Raw genomic sequence first — 23,584 nt, 5'->3', positions numbered from 1 at the left:
AAAGTAAAGTATTATAATGAAATGTGCAAAGACCTGGAGTTAGAAAACGAAAAGGGAAGACCATGTTTGGCATTTCTCAAGCTGAAGAACTGAAGAAAAAATTCAAGCCTTGAGTTGCAATATTGAAGGATTCTATGGGCAAAATATTGAACAACACAGGAAGCATTAAAAGAAGATGGAAGGAATACACACAGTCACTGTACCAAATTGGTCAATATTCAACCATTTCACGAGGTAGCATACGATCAAGAATCGATGTTACTTAAGGAAGAATTCCAAGCTGCACTGAAGGCATTGGCAAAAAACAAGGCCCCAGGAATTAATGGTGTTAAGATGTTTCAACTAATGGATTCAATGCTAGAAGCGTTCACTTATCTATGCCAAGAAATTTGGAAGATAGCTACCTGGCCAACTGACTGGAAAAGATCCATATCTGTGCCCATTCCAAAGAAAGGTGATCCAACAGAATGAGGAAATTATTGAATAGTATCATTAATATCACACACGAGTAAAAGCAGTTGCAGCAGTACATCGACAGGGAACTGCCAGAAATTCAACCTGGATTCAGAAGAGGTCGTGTAACAAGGGATATCACTGCTGATGTCAGATGGATCTTGGCTGAAAGCAGACAATACCAGAAAGATGTTTACCTGTATTTTATTGACTGTGCAAAAGCATTCAACTGTGTGGATCACAACAAATTATGGATAACATTGTGAAGAATGGGAATTCCAGAACACTTAATTGTGCTCCTGAAGAACCTGTAAATAGTCCAAGAGGCAGTCGTTCTAACAGAACAAGGGGATATTGCCTGGTTTAAAGTCAGGAAAGGTGTGTTTCGGGGTTGTATCCTTTCACCATACCTATTCAATCTGTATGCTGAGCAAATAATCTGAGAAGCTGACTAACTGAAGACGATCTAGACATGAGGATTGGAGGAAGACTCATCAACAACCTGTGATATTCATATGACACAACCTTGCTGGCTGAAAGTGAAGAGGACTTGAAGCACTTACTGATGAAGATCAAAGACCACAGCCTTCAGTATGGATTACACCTCACCATAAAGAAAACAAAAATTCTCACAACTGGACCAATAAGCAACATCATGATAAACAAAGAAAATATTGAAGTTGACATGATTTCATTTACTTGGATCCAAAATCAACACCAATGGAAGCCTCAGTCAAGAAATCAAATGATGCACTGCACTGCTGCAAAAGATCTCTTTAAAGTGTTTGAACGTAAAGATGTCACTTTGAGGACTAAGGGGCACCTGACCCAAGCCGTGGTATTCTCCAATCGCCTCATATGCATGCGAAACTGGTCAATGAACAAGGAAGACTGAAGAAAAATTGATGCATTTGAATTAGAGTGTTGGCACAGAATACTGCATATACCATGGACTGCCAGAAGAAGGAACAAATCTGTCTTAGAAGAAGTCTGGCCGGAATGCTCCTTAGAAGCGAGGATGGTGAGACTTCGTCTCACGTACTTTGGACACGTTATCAAAAGGGAGCAGTCCCTGGAGAAAGACATCATGCTTGGTAAAGTAGAGGGTCAGTGAAAAAGAGAAAGACCCTCGAGGAGATGGATGAGCACAGTGGCTGCAACAATGGGCTCAAACACAGCAACAATTACGAGGATGGCGCAGGACCGGGCAGTGTTTCATTCCTTTGTGCTATGAGTTAGAACCGACTGAAGCACACCTAACAACAACAAGAAGGAAAGAAGGGAGAAGAAGTCCTTGACTTCGTGGAGCTTACCTTCTAGAGAACACAAAATAATAAAAGGAATAAACACTATGTTTCAGATGGTGGACACTGAGGCCTGAAACCCAAAGTCATGGGGAATCCTAGTGGGAGACTCTCAGATGCAGGAACAGCAGCTGTCGAAGCTGGAGTGGGGGAATACGCTAGGCAGTTCCAAGGACCAAAAAGCCAGGTGGGCTGGATTATACTCATCTTAAACTATTACCCTGAACTCCTTGGAGAAGTTATTTAAAGTTAAATGATAATTACTAGCTAAGGGGTCAAAATCTGTAAGAGGGACTTACTTTGTATCCATTCCCACAAAAGTTTAGATATTATTTGCTGCTTCTGAACTCCAGACAAGATTTACTGACAATTTTACAAATGTAAAAGAGAATCCCTTCTTGATATTTACATGCATTTGGCTGTAAAAACACAGAAAACCCAGCTCAAACCACTTTTACCCAAAATCTTATGGCTAATGATGATAATAATATCAGAACCCATTCTGAGCAGTCATTTAATCCAACAACTCTATTTAGCAGGGATTATTATCCCATTTTAGACTTGAGGAAACTGAGGCTGAGAAATATTAAATCAATTGTCTAAGATACTGCTGCTTTTAAGTGTAAGAGCTAGAATTCACATCTAGGTATGTTTGGATTTAGGCTTCGTGGCTCTCCCACTACATGTATAATATATCTCCCTCTACTTCATAGAGGTTACAACCAGCCAGAAGCAGCTCATGGGATGTCATAGAAGTTAAAACCAGCTAGAAGCAACACATGCATTTTAGAAAAGAAAGACAGATCTTAAACCAGGAGGAAAGCAGCTGTATGAGACTTGGACTTTGCTAGCCATCTTCTCTGGGAATCCCCCCAAAAAACAAACAAAACCTATTGTTGTTGAATCAATTCTGACTTATAGAGACCCTATAGGACTGAGTAGAACTTCTCCACAGGGTTTCCAAGGAGCAGCTGGTGGATTCAAACTGCCAACCTTTTGGTTAGCGGCCAAGCTTTTAACCACCGTGCCACCAGGGCTCCAAACCCATTAAAAAGACCAAACCTGTTCCTGTTGAGTCGCTTCTGACTCATAGCGACCCTACAGGACAGAGTACAACTGCCCCACCGGGTTTCCAAGGAGCAGCTGGTGGATTCGAACCGCTGACCTTTTGGTTAGCAGCCCGCCTCTTAACCATGCACCACCAGGGCTCCACCAGGCTCCCAGGGCTCCAGAGGGGAATAATTCCAATGCAAACAATGCTATACAAATGTGTTATACTATTATCGTTTATGTTATTATTACTACTTGGTCCTTATCAAAACAAGTTACAGATGCTGAGGCTGGATCTCATTTGCCCTGACCATGTAAGTCTCCAAATTAAATTATTAGCTTTAATTCTGAGAAGAGACCAATCGTGAGTTGCTTGGGGGATTGAAAGCCTGGCACTAGCAGCTGCTCAGAACAGGGCAAACCAATGAGCCCCCACGTTCACAGGCAGCCATGACTCTCTGTGTAAGATCCTCTCCTAGGCCAATAAAGGCCAAATCCTCAGTATCAAGGAGTATGATGTTAAGTCTCACTGTTTTCCAGAAGCATCTCAGGGTCTTGGTCCATTCAGTGTGTAGAGGACACTTGCAGTAACTAATGCCTAGATCTCTTAGATCCCAGGAGTTTGCATAGGCAGCCGCCTTCTCTCTCCATCTTGTTAACAAACATTGAGCCAGGAGCTGGAAAGCCAAGATGAGCAAGACACGGTCCCTGCCCTAGTGGAGCTGATAGCTTAATGGAAGAGACAGACAATTCCGCCATTGATTCTTTAGGGAAGGATGCCCTGGGAATATGGCATGGGGTCTGGGAATCTAAGTCAGACTGCAGGGGTCAAAGAAGGAGATCCCAAGGGCAGTAAACGCCTGAAGAGCAGCTTTGAAGACTAAGAGAAGTCAGCTGGAAAACAAAGATGGGATGGAATTGAGTATTACATGAAAGAAACACATAGTCAAAGGCTTGATGAGTGTGGGAAACCAAACGTAATTCCACAGCGTCCTAGAAAAGGTGGCTGTTATTTAGAAGACGAGGATTTCTGTTCCTGGGATGGGGCTGGGGCAGCGTGCCGACTCAATGGCAACTAAGAGCAACAATCAGAGCTAAGCATTTACTGTAATGCAGAGTGACATCTTATACCTGCTCTTCAATTTATAAAAAGTAATAATAAACCAAACCAAACCCCCTGCCGTCGAGTCAATTCTGACTTATAATGACCCTATAGGACAGAGTAGAACTGTCCCATAGGGCTTCCAAGGAGTGGCTGGTAGATTGGAACTGCCGACTTTTTGGTTAACAGCCTTAGCTCTTAACCACTGTGCCACCAGGACTCCATGAAAACATAAACGAAATAATAATAATTAAATAAAATCCAAAGGTGAAAAATTCCTTATTGTGAGCCTCAGAGTATTGCTCACCAAGACTGGATTGCCAGTAGTTGGGGGGTTCACATCCTCAGAGAACCCCCTTCTGGTCCCCACCAGTTCCGACCTCGCTTTTGCACACATTCGTTAGAGTCCTGAACTTTCCCTTACCGCTTTATTAAAATGTGCGTGTGTGTGAGACTTGATGAATTGCTGTCTCTCTCACCAGGCTCTAAATTCCTGAACAGATGTAATCTATGTTTTCTCTCTGCTGTATCATTAATTTTTAGCACAATGCCTAGCACGTAACAGATGCTTGACAAGATATGTTGATATCTGCTGCTCCTGTCGTTATTTGCGATGGTTGTTTGTGTTGTGATTGTGCCTGTTAGAATTTTTTCTCCATCCAGCAGTCAGGAAGTATGTTTTGAAGGGGGGAGCTTTGTGGCAGCTTGGGCTATCCAATCCAGCCTGGTCAAATAAGAGGCTGAGGGTTACAGAGGCATTTAGAACTCTGTGAGATAATCTGAGAGCCAAATGTCAATCAAGCAAGAGGCTGACACTCAGAATACCCATTGCTGTCCAGTCGATTCCGACTCATAGGGAGCCTGTGGGACAGAATAGAACTGCCCCCGTGGAGTTTCTAAGGAGCAGGTGGTGGATTCAAACTGCCAACCTTTGGGTTAGCAGCTGAGCTCTGACCCACTGAGCCACCAGGGCTCCTACACTCAGAAGAGGGGCTTTTAATTGATGTCAGGGATGGAAAGAGCATTTAGATGTTTTCCAAAAGACATCAGCTGGTCAAACATGCAGGACAAGCTATATAATTCATAGGGTCCAGCCAGTGCTAAATGAAAATGTGGGGTCTCGTGTTCAACAATTATTAGAAAATCCAATACGACAACAGCAGAGCATTAAACCCAGCGCAGGGCCCTGTGTGCACATGGGTTGTACGCCCACGAAGCTGACCTTGCAAACGTGTACAGTCAATCAAGAAAATCTAAACCTAAGTTTACAGTTTTCTGTTAGAAAATTAAGAAGGCAGTTGTGTATTAATGGAAAAAAAAAATTTTTTTAATATCCAGGTGTATTTCCTTTTCGTGTACACTGAGGTTGCATCTTCAAAAGAAACTAGATTCTTCTCTCCCTTTATCCAATGGGGCCATCTTTGTGTTTCTAAGGAAAAAAAAAAAAATCTAATAAGGTAGACCAGCTTGCCCCTCTGTGAACAGCCCTTAACTGCTGGCTATACTGAAACATTCAAGTCTTCAGCTATGAAGATCTAGCCTTGGTTTAAGGATCCACAATCCAAAAAGCATGGATTTTGAAGCTAAAATGGACTAAAATCCCAGCTCCACCATTAATAGTTCAGTGACTTAAAGCAAATAATTTAGTCCCTAAAGCCTCAGTTTGTTCATTTATAAAATAAAAGCGAGAGTAACCAGCCGCACAGGGTGTTTGTGAGGATTAAAAAGGCAAGGTGTGCAAAGGGCTGCGGGTAATAAATGCAAACAAAACAAGGGGCCGGCGTGCGCACACGCATTGCATTAACTCCGCTTCAGACCAAGGCTGAGGGCGGGAAAGGCGGGGTGCCCTCACGTCAGGGGATCCCTAAACTCTATAATAAACTCAGCTAAGTCATCGTCGCTCATTCTTGGGGTGAGGATTAGGGAGTTGGAGCAGGTGGTTCCTCCTGGCCTGACCATTCACTGTTTTCTAGTCACTTGGTCTGGGTCGGAATCGTCATCATTCCTGGGAAAGACACCAGCACGGGGTGCCCGTGCCCGCCCAGCCTCCCAGCAGAGCCTCCGGCGGGCGCGGCCCCCTGCCTGCCCTCGCTTCTCAGCCGTAGGCCGCGCAGCCCCGCCCCGGAGCCACCTCCCGCCTCCCCCTCCTCGGCTGCCGGGTGGCAGTCACGACTGTGCGGTCGCCGGCGAGGTGTCCACGGGCGCGGCGGGGCGGGGCGGGACGGGGCGCGCTGTCCCCGCCCGCGGGAGTGCGGGGAAGTGGGCAGGGCCCGCGGGGGCGAGGCGCGAGCAGGGCGCGTCGGCGCCTCGGCCAGGATGGGGGTCCCCGGAACCCGGAGCTGAGCGACCGAGCGCCCGGCGAGCAGGGCGCGCGGAGGAGGCGAGCCTGGCTGTTCCTCCAGGAGCGCAACACCGTTCCGCGCGGCCACCATGATCCCTCCGAGCGGCGCCCGCGAGGACGGCGTGGACGGGCTGCCCAAGGAGGCGACGCGCACCGAGCAGCCGCCCTCTCCTGCATCCACCAGCAGCCAGGAATCCAAGGTACAGCGCACAAATGCCGCAAGAGAACACAACTCACTCTTCCTCCTCTCCCTCATCTGCCCACCCTGTTTTCCTCCAAACTGGCGCTGGCGCCGGGGCTAAAATGGGTCCCTAGTCCGACCAGGGTCCAAGGACCGTCACTCCCCTGAGACTTGCATGTCTGGCCGGGCTCACTGCTAACGATGCTGGACCACGTCCCTGTGGACCCAGCCTGGGCGCTCGCAGAGACCCGAAGGCTTTGCGCTCAGCTGCTTGTACCCCGCGAGCGCAGGCAATTCTCCCGGCCCTCGGGCTCCGAGACCGCTTTCCTGGGTGCTGTTGGCTTGGCTGTTCCGTGCTTTGAACCTGCTTGTGCCCCAAACGCGTGTAGGTGTTAGGCGCTCTCTGAAGGCGGAGGGCTGGAGACAGCTGAGGGAAGGTCCTCCAGAAAAAGCTCGGGCACTGGGTCAGCCCAGGGTGTCTGTATCCCAAGGGTCTCAGAGACCCTTCGCCTAAGCAAGGCTCATCCCCTAACTTCCTGTACCACTCATTTCAGAAAACTAGGCGCAGGGGAATGAATGCCACCTTCGCGGGAAAGTTGATTTTCTCCTGTGCAAGTTGATAGTGTGATAGCTTACACTTGCTTTTATGAGGAGGTCTGCGAACACACACACAAAACCAGCCCCGCGGCACTTCTCTGTCGTTACACGCCCTCTGAAACTCTCATGGGTGCCACGCACGTGTTCGGAAATCTTGGAAGAGGATCAAGTAAAATGTGGCTGCTAGTAGAGTGAAACCAAGTGGCAACTCAGCGGGGAGTGAAGATGGTAAGATGGAGTTTGTAGCTGTGTGGATTGTTTTTAAGTGCAGGGCTCCTCGCTCTTCATACAGATGTCTTGGTGAGTTCCCCAGGCATCTTTGGAATGTGGGGCCATCCCTGTGTAGGAGGAAGGGAAGGGGGCGGTGCCAGTTTGGAAGGCAGTTCAGATGGGGCCAGGAGAAGTCCAATCCCTGTCACCCTGCATGACCCATCCCTGGAAGCCATTGACAAAGTCAGCAGGATCAAAAATCTCAGCCTAAAATGCTCTCAGGATTTGGTGTGATGCTGGGGACTGTGCATTTCTGGCAACAGAACCTGTTGTGGTCCAGTCGATTTCTACTCATAGGGACCCTGTAGGACAGAGTAGAACTGCCCGGTAGAGTTTTCGATGAGCAGCTGGTGGATTCGAAATGCCTACCTTTTGGTTAGCTGCCGAGCTCTGAACCACTGCACCGCCAGGGCTCCGGCCACCAGGAGGTAGTCATCAAAGATGGTAATCTAAGAGAGATTTGCATTGTTCTTATTTTATTTTAAAATTTTTAGGATAAATTCCGGCTGTCTGACCTGGGGCATGTGTGCCAGCTCTTCTAAAATTCAGTTCCCTTATCTGGAAATGGCGGCAAAAGCCTCCGCCTTCCAGAATCATTGTGAGGAATACTCAAGATGATCTAATGTCCGTCCTAGTACAGTGTAAGGACCCAGTCAGTGCTTGTTCTTTTCCTTCCTGAAATAAGGAGACGGGTTCCATGTCACCACAAATGATATCCTCCAAAGCAGCCTCACAACCCACTCATACATACCACCTCTCTTCCAACCTGAAGCTTCTGGGTATCTCATCATCGTCCATCATTGCCCATCAGTCACCTAAGGGGCACGGGTTAGTGACCATCTCAGAGGTGACCTGGAGTGCTGTGAACGAGTGGAACTGGTATTAACTTTTTGGATTGAGCCTGTTGCTCTGCAGTAGGTATGTTCTGGAAAGGGCCTAGAGTTTTGGTAAATGGAGGCATGTGCAAAGTCAGTTGTATGAGTTTGCTATTTATTAGTGTCCTAAGATGAATTCTTTGGCAAAGCAAAAACTGGTTGACGGTTTCAGATTTTTCATGCATCGATTTTTCTCAATGTGGTCTACACACGCAATGTGTGTTTACGTTCCTAAATGTGTTGCCTTGGCTTAGGTGTTCTTGATCAGTGGAGATGGGCCATGGCAGGGAGCCGATGGATCGCAAGAAACTGAAGGCAAAATAGTGCCTGAACATGCATTTTTCCTGGGAGAGAGGCATGCCATTCATGATTGTTTTTAAAGGTGTCCATGCACCTCAAAAAAGCTGACCTTCTGGTGGGGAGGAACGTGCTGTGAAGAATGGCGTAGAACAGGAGCAGAGAAAGGTTCTGTTCATTCTGTCCCAGGAAGTCCACACTGAAAGCTCATTGGTGTTTACAAGGATTCTTCCACCCTGAAGATGAGAAGCTAGTGAGGAGAGTGGAAACAAGACATTAGAAATCATTCCATCTTACTCTCCTGGGAAGTGGTCTCTTTGTCAAAACACTGCACGGGAAGGAACATGGTCGGGCTCCTCAAGGCATTCCACTTGCTGAAGGAAGACTTCTAAAATTATTTTTACATTTTAAAACTTTTTTCTTTCCTGATTACAAGAGTGGCATATCGTCTTTGTAGAAATTGAGAAGCAAAAAACCACGCGTTGGCTTACAGTTCAGAGGCAACTACTGCTACCATTTCAATAATCTATAGTTGATGTCTTTTTTATCTATTTTTAGCTTTGCATAGTTGAGAGAACAATAGTGAGCATCTGCTGAACGCTTACTGCACTCCAGGCACAACTTGAATCTTTACAGTAACCCTGTGAGGGAGATTCTGTAATTATTGCCATTTTATGGAGAGGGAAGGTTAGGTGAGTGTCCCAAGATCACATCGCCAGCTGAAGTGACGAAACCAGGACAGACCCAGGCAGTGCGGCTCTGAAGCCCAGGCTCTTCATCACCCTGCAGCTGATTCTCTTGCACGGGTCCTGTTTGCACCCTCCCACTTTCCCTAAGAGCCTAACCGCAGCATTTTACACAAGATTGCTTTGTTCTTCTCGTTTTAAGAAACCTTTGAAAATAAATCAATGTAGCTACATTATCATGTGAAATGGTTAAAGAATAAATCTTGTCCAGTTTGTCTGCGTCTGGTTTTGCTACTCTTTCCCTGAAAGTAAGTATATTTATGGAAGTAATTAAATGAAATATCATGGAATCATCTGGAAAATGGGACCCCAACAGTCCCTCCAGTCCAGATAGTCCATAGGAAAGGAATAAGGATCCTGAGCACATAAAACACTTCCAGAAGTCTGTTTCCCTCGTAGAGTCTTTAAAATGCTAACCAGAAACAGCATGCAAAACTCTGTGTGTGTGTGTGTGTGTGTGTGTGTGTGTAGGCATTGTCTGGGAGAGGACTTATAGCTTATATCAGGTTCAGAAGGGGCCTATAGCCTTCAAAGGTTATTTATATATGCTTTTTTCCATCACTTTTGAGGAAAACAAGGCCCAGAGAGGTATAGTAACTTGCCTAATAGACAGATAAATACTAGTTGCTGTTGAGTTGACTCTGGCTCATGGCAACCCCATGTGTGTCGGAATAGAACTGTGCTCCATAGGGTTTCAATGGCTGATTTTTTGGAAGTGGATCACCAGGCCTTTCTTCCTTGGCACCTCTGGACTTCAGCCTCTCGGTTAACAGCTGAGTGTGTTAACCATTTGCATCACTTAGGGACTCCATCTCACAGATAGTTACTGTTAATTCCTTTGTCTAAGAGCCCTGTCTTGGACCTCAGAGACCACAGAGTCATTTCCGCAGAGCAAACTCCTGTAGCCACAAGTTGCTAAGGTTGTTTCTGTGGGTTTCCTTTTCGTTAAAATTAGTTGAGCTGAAAAAGCTTGAAAAGCCACTGATGTAACTTACCCCTCTTTCTTTCCACTAACAATTCCAGAAAGACAACGCCTAGTTTATTTTCTAAGTGTCTGACAGGGACAATTGAATACAAAGGAAAAATTCACTGGGAGCTTTTCTTATTTAAGGGAAAGTCTTCTCTTCTACCTACTACGGACCACGTAGGAAGCTTGCCCGGGTCTAATGTGAGGGTTTGGTCTGGTGCCCTTTGCCATCCCTTCTATGACCTGTGGTCAGATGTCGATGATATGGAGGGATGATAGGTTTTAAGGTCAAATAAACCAGAGTTCAAATCCCTTCTTATCAAGCATCCCTGTGCTCTGTGGCACATCTCTATGACCATGGGCAAACAGCCTCAGCTTCATCATGTCTGAAATGGGGATCCTGACACACAATTGGCATGGTTTTTGTAAGGCCTGCGAATATGTAAACGCATAATATTTTGTACACATTTGTTAAGCATAAAGCACTGTTTAATTTCTCTGCATGCTTCAAATGGGGTGACTTCTGTTACTAGTCAACTCCAAATGTCAACACTGGAATAATCGGAATAACCAAAGTGAACATTCCAAGAGTAGAACTGGGTTTTCCTCCCTTTGGACTTTTAGCTATGCTGTTGGAGCCCTGGTGGGGCAGCGGTTAAGCACTCAGCTGCTAACCAAAAGGTCAGCAGTTCCAATCCAAGAGCTTCTCCTTGGAAACCCTATGGGGCAGTTCTACTCTGTCCTATAGGGTCACTATAAGTCAGAATTGACTTGACTGCAGTGGGTATGGTTTTTGGGTTTTTTTGGTGGCTGCAGTGAGTTTTCACCTCAGCTATTTTGCATCCCCAAGAAGAAACGCTGTAGACCCACCCACATGTGACTCAGATTTTTCAAAGGGCAGTATAAGCTACCCAGTGTCCCCGGGGAGCCATGGGCCAAGGTGCCCCTCATTCCTGGGTGCACCTCTCTGGACCTGGACCACAACCCACACTAGCAAGAAGAAATCCCTACCCATGAACATATGCCTGCATCTCCCACAAAAGCTTCTGTGTCCATCAGTCAGAAGCTATTCATTGAGTGCCTTCTTGGAGCCCAGCACATCCCAAGCCTGGTGAAAGATATTTAAAAAAAGAAAGCAGCAGTAGCTATTACTGATAAGGAAGTCAACTTCTACTCAGGGGAGAGAACTAGAGGAAATGGAGTCTTGGCTTTGCATTCAAATGACCTGGGGAGCCCAGGTCGTGGGCTAGACCAACTAAATTGAAATCTCTGAGAGAGGGTCCCAGGCATCGGGGTTTTTAAGACTCCCTTGCTGATTTCATCCTGCAGCCCAGTTTGAGAAATACTGGTCTAGACTATACAGGATTACAGAATGTCAAAGTAAGCAAGATTTTATGCCTTCCAGCCAAGCCACTTGGAGAAATTTGCATCTGATCGCTCTTCTTCTCCACGTCTCATTCACACTTCAGTTCAAATAAATGGCTCTGACAAAGGTCACCAGTGACCTCCAGGTTGTCAAATAATTTTAAGCATTACTCAGATGCAGCTGAATTTGCAAAGTTGATTATGTTCTTATCTAAGTTATTTTCATGATTATAAAAGTAATAAATTACTCAGTGTACCAAAAACCCTTTGCCGTGGGGTCAATTCTGACTCATAGTGACCCTGTAGGACAGAGTAGAACTGCCTCCATAGGGTTTCCAAGGCTGTAAATCTTTATGGAAGCAGACAGCCACAGCTTTCTCCTGCAGAGTGGCCGGTGGGTTTGAACCTCTGACCTTTCACCACCAGGGTTCCTTTTACTCAGTGTATGTACAGAACTGAAAAACGGAACAATTATAAAGAGGGAAAAAAATCACGTCTTATACAACCACTCAGAGATAAGGATTGTTAAAACTTTCACTGTGTTTCTTCATATATGTTTCCTATTTACACCCACACTTAAACAAAATTGGGATAATAGTGTATACATAAATGTGTATTGTGCTTTTTCTTCCACCTAATGTTATACATAAACAGTTTTCCCATACTCTAAGATAATCAATAACATGAATATTAAAGATGTCACAATATTCCACCTCATTGTTCTAGCACATTCTATTTAAATCTTTTATTTGATTTTTCCTCAAATAAGTTGGTGTCAAGTGCTTTATCTTCAGTCTCACTACTTTTAACTTCCATTGCCTCAATTCTGCTTCTATGACTTTCTATTGAGTTGTCTAATTCTGAAATTTTATTATTAATCTTTTGGATTTCTGTGTGCTGTCTCTCTGTGGATTCTTGCAGCCTGTTAAATTTGTCATTATGCTCTTGAATAACCTTCTTAAGTTCTTCTGTTGCTTTGTCTGTGTGTTCCTTGGCTTGTTCTGAATTTTGCATGATCTCCTTGCTGATTTCTTGAAGAGTTCTGTATGTTAGTCTTTTGAATTCCACCTCCAGTAGTTCCAAGAAGTTCTCTTCCTCTGGAAGGTTTTTTGATTCTTTTCTTTGGTGGCTTGCTGAAGCCATCATGGTCTGCCTCTTTATGTGATTTGATATTGACTGTTTTCTCCAAGCCATCAATAAGTTATTGTATTTATTTTATGTTTGCTTACTGTGTCCTAGCTTCTTGTTTTGTTTTGTTTTGATATGCCCAAATAGGCTGCTCATGTGAGCTAGTTTGATTACTGGTGTCTTTGAAGCTCTCGCGTCCTGTCTCCAGGTGGCTAGAGCTGTTACTAGGTATCGAGCCCAAGAGTCCATTTACTTTTCTTGTGTAGATTCAGCTTAGGTCGTCGGTCACCGAGTGTGTGGTGCAGGCTCTCAGCTACAGTCCAGGGGTGATTGGAGTAGGCACAGGTATCTGGCTGCAGTAGGGGGTCATGTGCTGATCAGTGCAGGGGACTGACTGCTGCCCCTGAGTGTCTGGGTGGAAGATGTGTCCCTGTTCCCTAGAGCATGTAGGTAGGTGAGTTCTGCAGCAGGACTGTGGGCACCCAGTGCTGTTGGCTGTAAGGACTGGGAGTCACCACTTATTCTTGGACCCCTGTCTCGGGTGGCTCAGTGGAGTGGGTGGAGCCACCAGTCCTCAGGCCCCTGATGTGGGTAGGTGACTACCCTGCTTAATGGGCAGGGAGGTGTCAAATGTCATAAATCTGCCACTCCCTCTTGTAGCAGATACAGATGAAAATAGGCTTCAGGTATATACCCTGGTACACTGTGCTAATGAGGGCCTATGCTGTTGAAATGGGCCCACACAGGTCTATGCAAGGGTGAAAGGCATTCAAAGTCTGTGGACCCCTTATGCCTGTGCCTAGGCAAAGGGGATGTGCCTGCCCTGAGTTCCCAGTTTAGGGGAGCTGGCAGATTATTTTTTCCTGTTTCTTAATTTGTTCCCTCTCCAAAGCCAGGAGAATGGCTCAGGGCACACAGCAGGTCCTACGGGCCTAGGGGGTGCAGCAATCTCTGAAGCCAGACCCAGGACCTGGAGCAGAGCAGGGAGGGAGCAGGGAAATGGGAGACAGGTATTTCCCAAAAGGAGGCTTTTTTTGTTTGTTTGTTTGTTTTGATTCATGTGGTAGGCTCGATGCTTGTACTTATCTTTCACCGATCAAACACCGTTTCTCACTGGTTCTGGAGGTTTGAGCTGATTCTCCACGGCTTGATCTCTCCTGATGTGGAAAACGCGTCCCAAGTGCCACTGCTTGCCTCACTGCCCACACCAGCTGTCTGCAGGGTGCGGGTTGCCACCGGGTCCAGGTCTGGCAACTCCTCGCTGCTTCTGAACTGTCTTCCTCTCCCCTCTGCCACTCAGTCCGATTCCTCAACTTTGTCTTTGCTGTTTAGGGCTCCTGGATTGTCATATATAATCAATTCACCTGTTTTTTGGGGTCTTTGCTGTAAGAGGGACCACAGGAAGTGTCTGACTACTCTGCCATCTTGGTCCTGCCTGCCTTCTACCACATTCTACTTGATCAATCCCTTCTGATTGCGTATTAGTTCCTTTCCCAGCTTTCACATGTCTTAGTTATCTAGTGCTGCTATGACAGAAATACCACAAGTGGATGGCTTTAACAAACAGAAACTTATTCTCTCATAGTCCAGGGGGCTAGAAGTCCAAATTCAGGGTGCCAGCTTCCAGGAAATGATTTCTGTCTCTGTTGATTCTCTGGGAAGTCCTTGTCATCAATCCTCCCCTGGTCTAGGCGCTTCTCAGCACAGGGATCCCAGGTCCAAAGGACACTCTGCTCCCAGCGCTACTTTCTTGATGGTGTAAGATCCCTTCTCTCTGCTAGCTTCTTTGTCCTTTTTTAATAAATATTTTACTGTGATTTTAGAGAAAATTTACATAGCAAATTAAGTTCCCATTTAACAATTTCTGTACGTATTATTCAGTGACATTGGTTACACTTTTTACAATGTGTCGGCATTTTCATTATTTCCGTTCTGGTTGTTCTGTTCAATTCAACAATTTCTGCATGTACAATTCAGTGACATTGATTACATTCTTCAAGTTGTGCAACCATTCTTACCCTTCTTCTGCCCCCTTTGCCATAAGACCAGAAGAACTAGATGATGCCCAGCTACCATTAGTGGACATTTTGATCAAAGAATCTATAAAAGAATCCTGATCAAAACAGAGAAAATACAGAATAGAATTTCAAATTCTCATGGAACGCAGAATTTATGGAGCCATGGAGGCTGAATGAACCCCTGAAACTATTGCCCTGAGGTAATCTTTAAGCCCTAAACCAAAAATATCCTGTAAGTCTTCTTAAACCCAAACAGTAGTTTAGCTTAACTAGTAAAGGATGTCTGTTGTGCTTTTTTTTAAATTTTTTTTATTGTACTTTAGATGATGGTTTACAGAACAAACTAGCTTCTCATTAAACAATTAGTACACATATTGTTTTGTGACATTGGTTACCAACCCCAGGACATGTCAACACTCTGCCTTCTCTGTCCATTTATCGCTTGTAAGATAAAAGGTGATGCAGGCTACCCCTGCATCACATCAGGGGTGTGACCTGAGTAAGGGTGTTGCATCCTACCTTAATCCTCTTTAACATAACCTAATCTTGCCTCATTAACCACAAGCAGAGATTAGGATTTATAACACATAGGAAAATTACATCAGATCACAAAATGAAGGATAACCATCAATACTGGGAATCATGGCCTAGCCAAGTTGGACACATAGTTTTGGGGGACACAGTTCAATGCATATTAAATATTTAAATATTTTAAAAATATTAAATTTTACAGCCTGATGCATAAATATTTGTATACATTTCTGATTAGTTTCATGGGAAGTAGAATTACTAGGTCTGGGTAAAAACACTTTTAAGGTCCTTTATTTTCATTGACACAGTGCCCTAAAGAAAGGTTTGCCTTTTAAATCAGCAAATTTGAAGAACAAAGGATTGACTTTAAAAAAATTGTTTTAACTAGCATTTATTCATTGTTGTTATTGTTGGGTGCCATCAAGTTGATTCCTACTCATAGCAACTCCATGTGACAGAGTAGAACTGCCCCATAGGGATTTCTAGGCTGCAGTCTTTATGGGAGCATATCAGAGGTCTTTCTCCCAAGGAAGGGCTATTTGCCATATGTTTTTTGATTATTTGTCTTCCTTCTTTCATGTATTATCTGTTCGTGTTCTGGTCCATTTTAATAGTGTTCATTTGCTTCCTATTGATTTTTAAGAATTCTTTCTAAGTACTAATGGCCATCTGTTATATTCTAATGATCTATAACTTTATTTTTGCATTTATTTCTGTACTGTACTTTTGCATTACTAGTATAGTGTTTCTATTACTATAGCTTTATAATAGACTTTGGTACTTGATCATACAAGTACCCTCTTGGGAATTTTGCATATTTATTTAGCTGCTCTCACCTGTTTGTTCTTCCTTCGAGTTATAAAAATCATATTTTGAAAGCGAGTGCCTGAAACTTTTAAGATCATCTCAGTGAAATCTTCACGGTAGTGAGATTTCTCATCCAGGAACATGGTATATCTCTTTAGTGTGGAAACTTCTTTTATGCCTCTCCTAAATGCTTGGGAATTTTGTTAAAATGTTTCTGCCCAATTCTCTGTTAGCTGTTTCCTGAGTGGTTGATACTCTAGGTGACTATTAGGAGCCATCGCTTTTCTATTTTCTATGGTGATAGCCACGGAGCCCTGGTTGCACAGTGGTTAAAGCGCTCAGCTTTAGTGGTTAAAGGTCAGCAGTTCAAACCCACCAGCTGCTCCTCGGGAGGAAGATGTGGCAGTCTGCTTCCATAAAGATGACAGCCTTGGAAACCCCATGGTGCGCTTCTACTCTGTCCTCCAAGGCTACTGTGAGTCAGTCGACTCTACCGCAGGGTTTGTTGGTTTGTTTATAACTGTAAACAGGGGATGGAGTCAGTAGGAGCGTGGGCTTATCACAGAACTCTTAAAATATGGTAAATATTAGCGGAGGTATCGGGCCAGTACTGACTGACTTGAAACGCCACGATGTTGGTGCTCGGAAACCCTGGCGGAGCAGTGGCATTGATTTGAGACAGCCTTATTCTTTTCCATCAGCAACTGATGTGAATTTGTTTCAGATGACTTTTTGGCAAGTATCAAGGTCGTCATGTGATTTTTTTTTTTTTTTTTTTTTTGTCCTTTGGCCTCTTTATGTGATGAATTATATTAATAGCTATCCTAATATTAAACACTTTGTACATTCCTGGAAAAAATCCTACTTGGCCGTGGGGATTTTCTTTTAATAAACTGCTGCATTTTGATTGCCAGTGGTTTATTATTTTTGCATCTATATACATAAAAGAGATTGACCTGTAACTGTCACTTTTGTGTTCTTGATCAGATTTTATATTTAAGGATATGCCAAGTTTTAAAAAATGATTTGGGAAGATGTCCATGGATATTTGTGTTTATTTGTTTTTGCTTCTGTTTCTTCCTATAGAATAGTGTATAAAGCCAACCAAACCCATTGCTGTTGAGTCGATTCCAACCCTACAGGACAGAGTAGAACTGCCCTATAGGGTTTCCATGGAGCGGCTGGTGGATTCGTACTGCTGACCTTTTGGTTAGCAGCCTGAGCTCCTAACTACTGCGCCACTAGTGTATAGAACCCAGAACTAATGCCTTCTTTGAAAGTTTGAAAGAAACTGCCAGTAATATCTAAACTTTGCATCTATTTTAAAAATAAATTTTGGAAACATTTTTCCATTTTTTATTCTATTCTTTTATATATATATAAATTGGCTTGAGTCAAGTTTGTGAATTTGTATTCTGCCAGAAAATTATCCGTTTCATATAAAATTTTTTATGGAACTTTTTTTTATTACATCTTTTTAAAAAATTTTATTGTAGCTTTAGGTAAAAGTTTACAGTGCAAATTCGTTTCTCATTCAAAAATGTATACGCAGATTGTTTCGTGACGTTGGTTGTTATCCCCACAATGTGTCAGCACTCTCTGCCTTTCCACCCTGGGTTCTCCGCGTCCATCCATCCAGTTTTCCTGTCCCTTCCTGCCTTCTCATCTTTGTTTTCGGGCAGGTGTTGCCCATTTGGTCTCATAGACTTGACTGAACTAAGAAGCCTGTCTCTCATGTGTGTTATTGTTTATTTTATGGGTCTGTCTAATCTTTGGCTGAAAGCTGGACTTTGGGAATGGCTTCAGTTCTGAGTTAGCAGGGTGTCTGGGGGCCATATTCTCGGGGGTTCCTCCAGTCTCTTTCAGACCAGTCAGTCTGGTCATTTTTTTGTGAATTTGAATTTCATATAAATTTTCATAAAATTGCTGGATGGGTTATTGTAGGACAGCACTGGACCTCCCATCTCTTCCCATCTGCACTGTCTCTAGCAGGGCTTCTATGAGCTTCAGCCTGTGGACACCTCCTATTTGTAGTTGTCTATTTTTATTATCCATGATCACTTAGATCTGGATTTGGAATTGGGAGAGTTCGACACTGGTGCTCACATCTCCACCTTACCCAAAGAAAGGACCTCTTTCTTGTTCCCTCCTTAAACCTCTCACTCCTTTTTGGTTCCCCTCCCACTGCTTTGACAGTTCCTCTCTGGTCATATTTGCTATCTCTTCCTCCGCCACACGTCCTTCAAATGTTGATCGTCCCCAGCATTCCATCCTCAGCCCTCAACCCTTCTGGCTCTCTATAGTCCCTCTGGGCCTCTAGCAAGATAGATCTTACTTATTATTTCATCCATCAGCTAATAACTCCAAAATCTGAATCCACCCAGACATCTCTCTTCTGAGCTCCAGACCAATATACCCACTGCTCTTTGGACGGTTCATCTTGATGCCCTAGATACATTTTAAACTCAACGTGTCCTCAACGAACCCTGTCACTCTCAACTTAAATGCCACCCCAATTCTGTTCTTGTGTGCTCATCCAGAGATGATTGTCGTCCATGGAGTCAGCCAAGCCAGAAAACCAGGAATCATCCTTGACAACTCTGAAGGGTTCTTAGCCCAAGAGCGGAGGAGAGATGTTTGGCAGCAGATGGATGGGAGACAAAATAGGTCTTCGGCCGACAGAGGATGCTCACTTATCTGAAAAAGGAAACACGTAGTCCCTGGGTGATGCAAACAGTTAATATGCTTTGCTGCTGACTGAAAGGTTGAAGGATAGAGTCCACCCAGAGGCTCCTCGGAAGAAAGTCCTAAGAATTTGCTTCCAAAAAGTCAACCATTGAAAACACTATGGAGCACAGTTCTCTGGTGACACAGACACGGTTGATGGTAACAGTTTTTACCTGTTGCCCATTCCTAATGGTCCCGTAGCTGGTGTTCCATGTTTTCCTCAGGTCTGGGAGTAGCTGTGACTGCGACATGAAAGACTGAGGTCAGACTCAAGGGAAAGTGTCGAGGAGGGACCCAGAACATCCTAGGCTTGTAAGAATGCCACTGCTCCCTTGCCCTCCATACTGACATCAGCAAGAGAGAAGAGAGGAGCCAGAGTTCTGTGTGCCTCTAACAAGTGTCCCTCGTTCCCTCTCCTAGCCCTTACACTCTCCATTTTACCAGAACAAGGGAACTTGGAGACCATCGGAAAGAATCCCATCACACCATGTATGTCAAGCACCAGAAGAAGCTCTAGGCTGCAGGGCCCCCTTCCTCTCTCTCAGTTTAGTCTCCAGACACATCTGCACATCTGCTAATCCCATCCTGTCTCCCACCCACCCCAGAAGTCATTACCTTCCACTCTACCCTATGGAATTCTTTCACTCTTCTGCAAAGTCCTATCATCAACTTCTTTGCCAATGTGCCCTTGACTTCTTCCTCTGACACACAGTCCTTCCCCTGCAGGCCACTCAAGTGGTAGATGTTTTCTCTTCTATCAGGCCTAGAGGTTGGGGAGGCAGCCTTATTGCTGCTTCTAAATTATTATCCCTCCCCTAGAACTTATAGTTTAAAACCGTTGTCCTCAGGCTTTCCCACCCACTGCTAGCGTAGTCATCTACCAACCTCAGATGGGTCTCTCCGTTCCCCACAATGGTAGCTCCGGGCTCAGACTCACTCACTCCAGTACTACCAACCAGTTGCCGGTGAATCAGTTCCTACTCATGGTGACCCCATATGCATCAGAGTAGAACTGTGCTCCATACGATTTTCAATGGCTAATTTTTCGGAAGTAAATCACTAGGCCTTTCTTCTGAGGTGCCTCTGAGTGGACTCTAATCGCTAACATTTCAGTTAGCAGCCAAGCACATTAATCATTTACACCACTAAATAGGAACCCTGGATGTGCAGTGGTTAGAGCTACGGTTGCTAACCAAAAGGTTGGTAGTTCGAATTCACCAACTGCTCCTTGGAAACCCTATGGGGTAGTTCTGCTCTGTCCTATAGGGTTGCTATGAGTTGGAATCGACTCGATGGCAATGGGTTTGGTTTTTTTTTGGTTTAATCTTGGGTGTAGTAGTGGTTAAGAGCTCAGCTACTAACCAAAAGATCGGCAGTTCTAATCCACCAGCAGCTTCTTGGAAACCATATGGGACAGTTCTACTCTGTCTTATAGGGTCGCTATGAATCGGAATAGACTCTATGGCAACAGGTTTTGTTTTGTTTGTTTTTTTAATCTGGGGTGGTTTTCATGTCCTGGAGCTTACTCTTTAAACAGCCTGACTCCTTGAGTCCTTAGACTTTTTCTCCTATGATCTAGTCTTCCACCCTCTTCCAGCTCAGCCACCTGCTCGAGTGAAAATTTGAAAGACCTTGTCATTATGATTGCGCACTCTCCAGAATCTCCATTGAAGCTTCCCATTCTCTGACCACCACCTGGTATCTTTCCATCTGATTCCCCTCTAGCACCTCTATTCCGCTAATATTTCAACCCCACCAGAGCATGAAGTTCATTAAACTGTTAAACCTATCCCTATTTGCACTGTCCCTCACTTTAGGGTCTCAGTTTCCTCCTTTCCATCATTGTAATTTACTCCCTTGCAAACACCCTCAACTCTCTTGCCCCTCTGTCCCTTTGTTCAAAGTCACGGAGGGAGACTCACCCTTGCCTAAAGCCAATGTCCTACCTATTCTGTACGTGCACACCTGGAGAGTGTAAGGAAGACAGACAATAAACAAGTTGAAAAATGCATAATATTATTTCAGGCCGTGGCAAGTCTATGTTGAAGCGTACAGTGTGGAGTGGGGTGGCAGGGAGAACAACTTTACATTGAGGGACCAGGGCAGGATTCTATGAAAAGGCGACCTTTGAGTTAGAGATAATGGAGTGAGGATATGAGCCATGTGACAGTTTTGGGGAAGAGCATTTTTGGAGGTTGGGTCGGAGATCTGGACAAATGCCCTGGGGTGAGAACAAGTTTGCACGTTCAAGGAACAGCAAGAAAGCCTGAGTGCTTTTTGCTAAATGAACAAGAGGGAAAAATGAGAGGAGGTGAGTCCGGAGAGCTACACACGGACTAGTCTGCATTGTACAATATGGTGACCATTAGCCATGTATGACTATTTAAACTTAAATTTAAATCAGTTAGAATTAAAAATTCAGTTCCAGTCACACTAGTCACATTTCAAGTACTCGGTAAGCACGTGTGGCTGGTAGCTACTGCAGTGAACACCACAGATGATGAGGAATTTCCATCACTGTGGGACATTCTAATGGACAGTGTTGGCTAGATCCTATGGACCTTACCAGTTATGCTAAAGAATATGGGTTTTATTCTAAGTGTGAGATAAAGACTTTGGTGAAATCCAGGGAGGAGGAAGAACTGAAGAATGCATGATATGATTTGTGTTTTACAGAGATGCCTCTGGCTACTGTATGCAGTGGGACCATGGCAGACCTAGAATGGAAGGAGGCCCGTTAGAAAGGCGGTAGTTCAGATTACAGAGAATGATGTCTTAGACCATAGTGTTAGTAGTGGAAGGTGTAAGACGTGGTTAGTTTTAGGATATATTTTGAAGGTAGGATCAACGAGATTGTTATAAATGTGGTGTGAGGTGTGAGGGAAAGAGAAGAACCAAGAATGACTCCTAACCACAAAGGGTTAATGGGAGGATCAAAAGGAACGAGTTGGTCAAAACCCTTTATGACCCATGAAGCCCTATCAAAACCTAAATTGGTAGTAGTCACAGTAAACTTCAAGCAGATTGAACATGAACTTCATCTTCTGGCTAACTTAGCAAAGATGGAATCAATATGGTCGGCTTGACTAGACTTGTATACGGGGGAAGAAACAGCCAAGAAAGTTGAAAAGATCAGATGTAGGCCTTGGAAGCTGGGCAGAGGGATTTCAATTTGAAGGGTCAGGATAAGAGGAGCCATTGATGTTGTAACAATGAGGTGAAACATGGATTGCCATGGGGACAACTTAAAGCCAGAGAGGTGAGTAATCCAGTCTTAAGACGATAATAGAGGGGAAATGGGAAGGAAGAGAAAAAAGCAGGCTTGAGATGAACTTCAAAGACAGGTAAAAGTGTCTGGTTGCTACTCAGGGAGCCATCCTCACAGAGACTGCACACGACTGGAGGCTGAGTTCAACGAGGAGGATCCGTATCTGGAGAGAGGGATGCTCAGTCAGAGAGGATGGCCAGAGTAATTAAAGAGACCCCAGAACCAGAGCCAGAAACATGGAGACAGGGAAGAGTCCGAAGGATGGGGTAAGAAAGCAATGGAGCAAAAGGGCTACTGTTAGCGGGAGAGAAGCTAAGAAGCAGGATGGGATGAAGTGCAAACAAAGTCATGGAGAATGAAGACCGTGAGCCTCACTGTTTACTGAAGCTCTTCTATGTTGCTTAGTCCATGCAGATTATCAGACAGCCCTTGGTCATAAGGATCGGTTGTAGGTCTCATAATCTGCATTCAGATCTTCCCATGGCAAAAAGATGGCAACAAGAGCCAGAATTGTCCAATAAGAAGACACTTTGATTCGTGGCTCCCATAAGCAGGTGAGGATCAAGCAGAAAGACCTTGGATTAGGATAATTTCCTCTAGTCAGGGAGTCTTTCTGATAAACAATAATAATTTTCTCTACAGTAACAAAACCTCTCTGACCACACTTTTGGCAGAGATCACTTACCCCGCCCCCAATCAATCTTATTGTAAAAGCACAAGGGAAGTCCCTACTCTGGAATTTAACAGGTTTAATGAGACTCTCAGACTATAGGACTTAGATATACATATAAAAACTTAATTATAATTGGATTTTTGTTCAACAAACGGTACTTTTCTATTGACTTTCGTTAAGAAACTTGAGATGAGGTTACTTGGAAAAATAACAATAAAAAGCAGGTGACAAGAATGCAACAAATCGTTTAAATGAGATTTATGACTGAAAACTGCTAGGGACAATTTTCTGATAAGACATGATTGCTACTATGTAAAATTAGTTACTGCATTTTTCCATAGAGGTTTTCTTGGAGTTCCTTTTTTGGGGGGGGGGGTAAGTGAGCTCTTTCTATCTCGAGAGAAGTACAGCAAAACCTTATCAGACAAGGACTCTCACAGAAAGGAGCATCCTGGAAAGCTAAGCATTCCTGGTCATGGAGACTGTCTTTTTATGCTTTAGGCATTTCTCTGCTGGGAATTTTCCTTCCAAATCTTTCTATAATCCTGTTCACATTCCCCTGCTTCCATAGGGAGATTATCGTGTATTACGCAAGTAACGCGTGCATTATACATTTTTTGCCAACCGTACAATCCCACATGCATCATTTTCCCAGGTGCACTGGGCGCGTTATGTGTGCATGTGCATTATTTACGTGGGTGCGTTATTTGAGAAAAATACAGTACACCAAATGGAATTTCATTCAACTATAATAACAGAATTGCAAATGACTGTTTTCGTAATTGCATTTTCCTAATTACTCAAGATCACCATTCTGAACATCAGTTATCAAACTTTTTGCGTGTAAGACAGTCTTTCCCTTGCACTACATGACGCCATGCTGC

The 23,584-nt window shown here is 44.2% G+C and overlaps 1 protein-coding gene across 2 annotated transcripts in view; it reads left to right on the top strand.

The window, feature by feature from the left end:
- The first annotated feature begins 6,187 nt into the window (after positions 1-6,187).
- Positions 6,188-23,584, top strand: part of STAC (SH3 and cysteine rich domain) — a 141,471-nt gene continuing 124,074 nt past the window's right edge. Inside the window, exon 1 of one of the 2 annotated variants that reach the window (XM_004377332.1) lies at positions 6,188-6,450. In XM_004377332.1, coding sequence (XP_004377389.1) covers positions 6,340-6,450 — 111 coding nt within the window. In that variant the 5' untranslated portion in view covers positions 6,188-6,339. The remainder of the gene's footprint in view (positions 6,451-23,584) is intronic. The other variant, XM_004377333.1, reaches the window with a different exon arrangement.

This window comes from Trichechus manatus, unplaced genomic scaffold (assembly GCF_000243295.1).
Source record: "Trichechus manatus latirostris isolate Lorelei unplaced genomic scaffold, TriManLat1.0 scaffold00049, whole genome shotgun sequence".
In the NCBI taxonomy this organism is placed as follows: Eukaryota; Metazoa; Chordata; class Mammalia; order Sirenia; family Trichechidae; genus Trichechus; species Trichechus manatus.
Note: the sequence above shows the minus strand (reverse complement) of the source record. Positions and strands in the feature narration are given on the sequence as shown.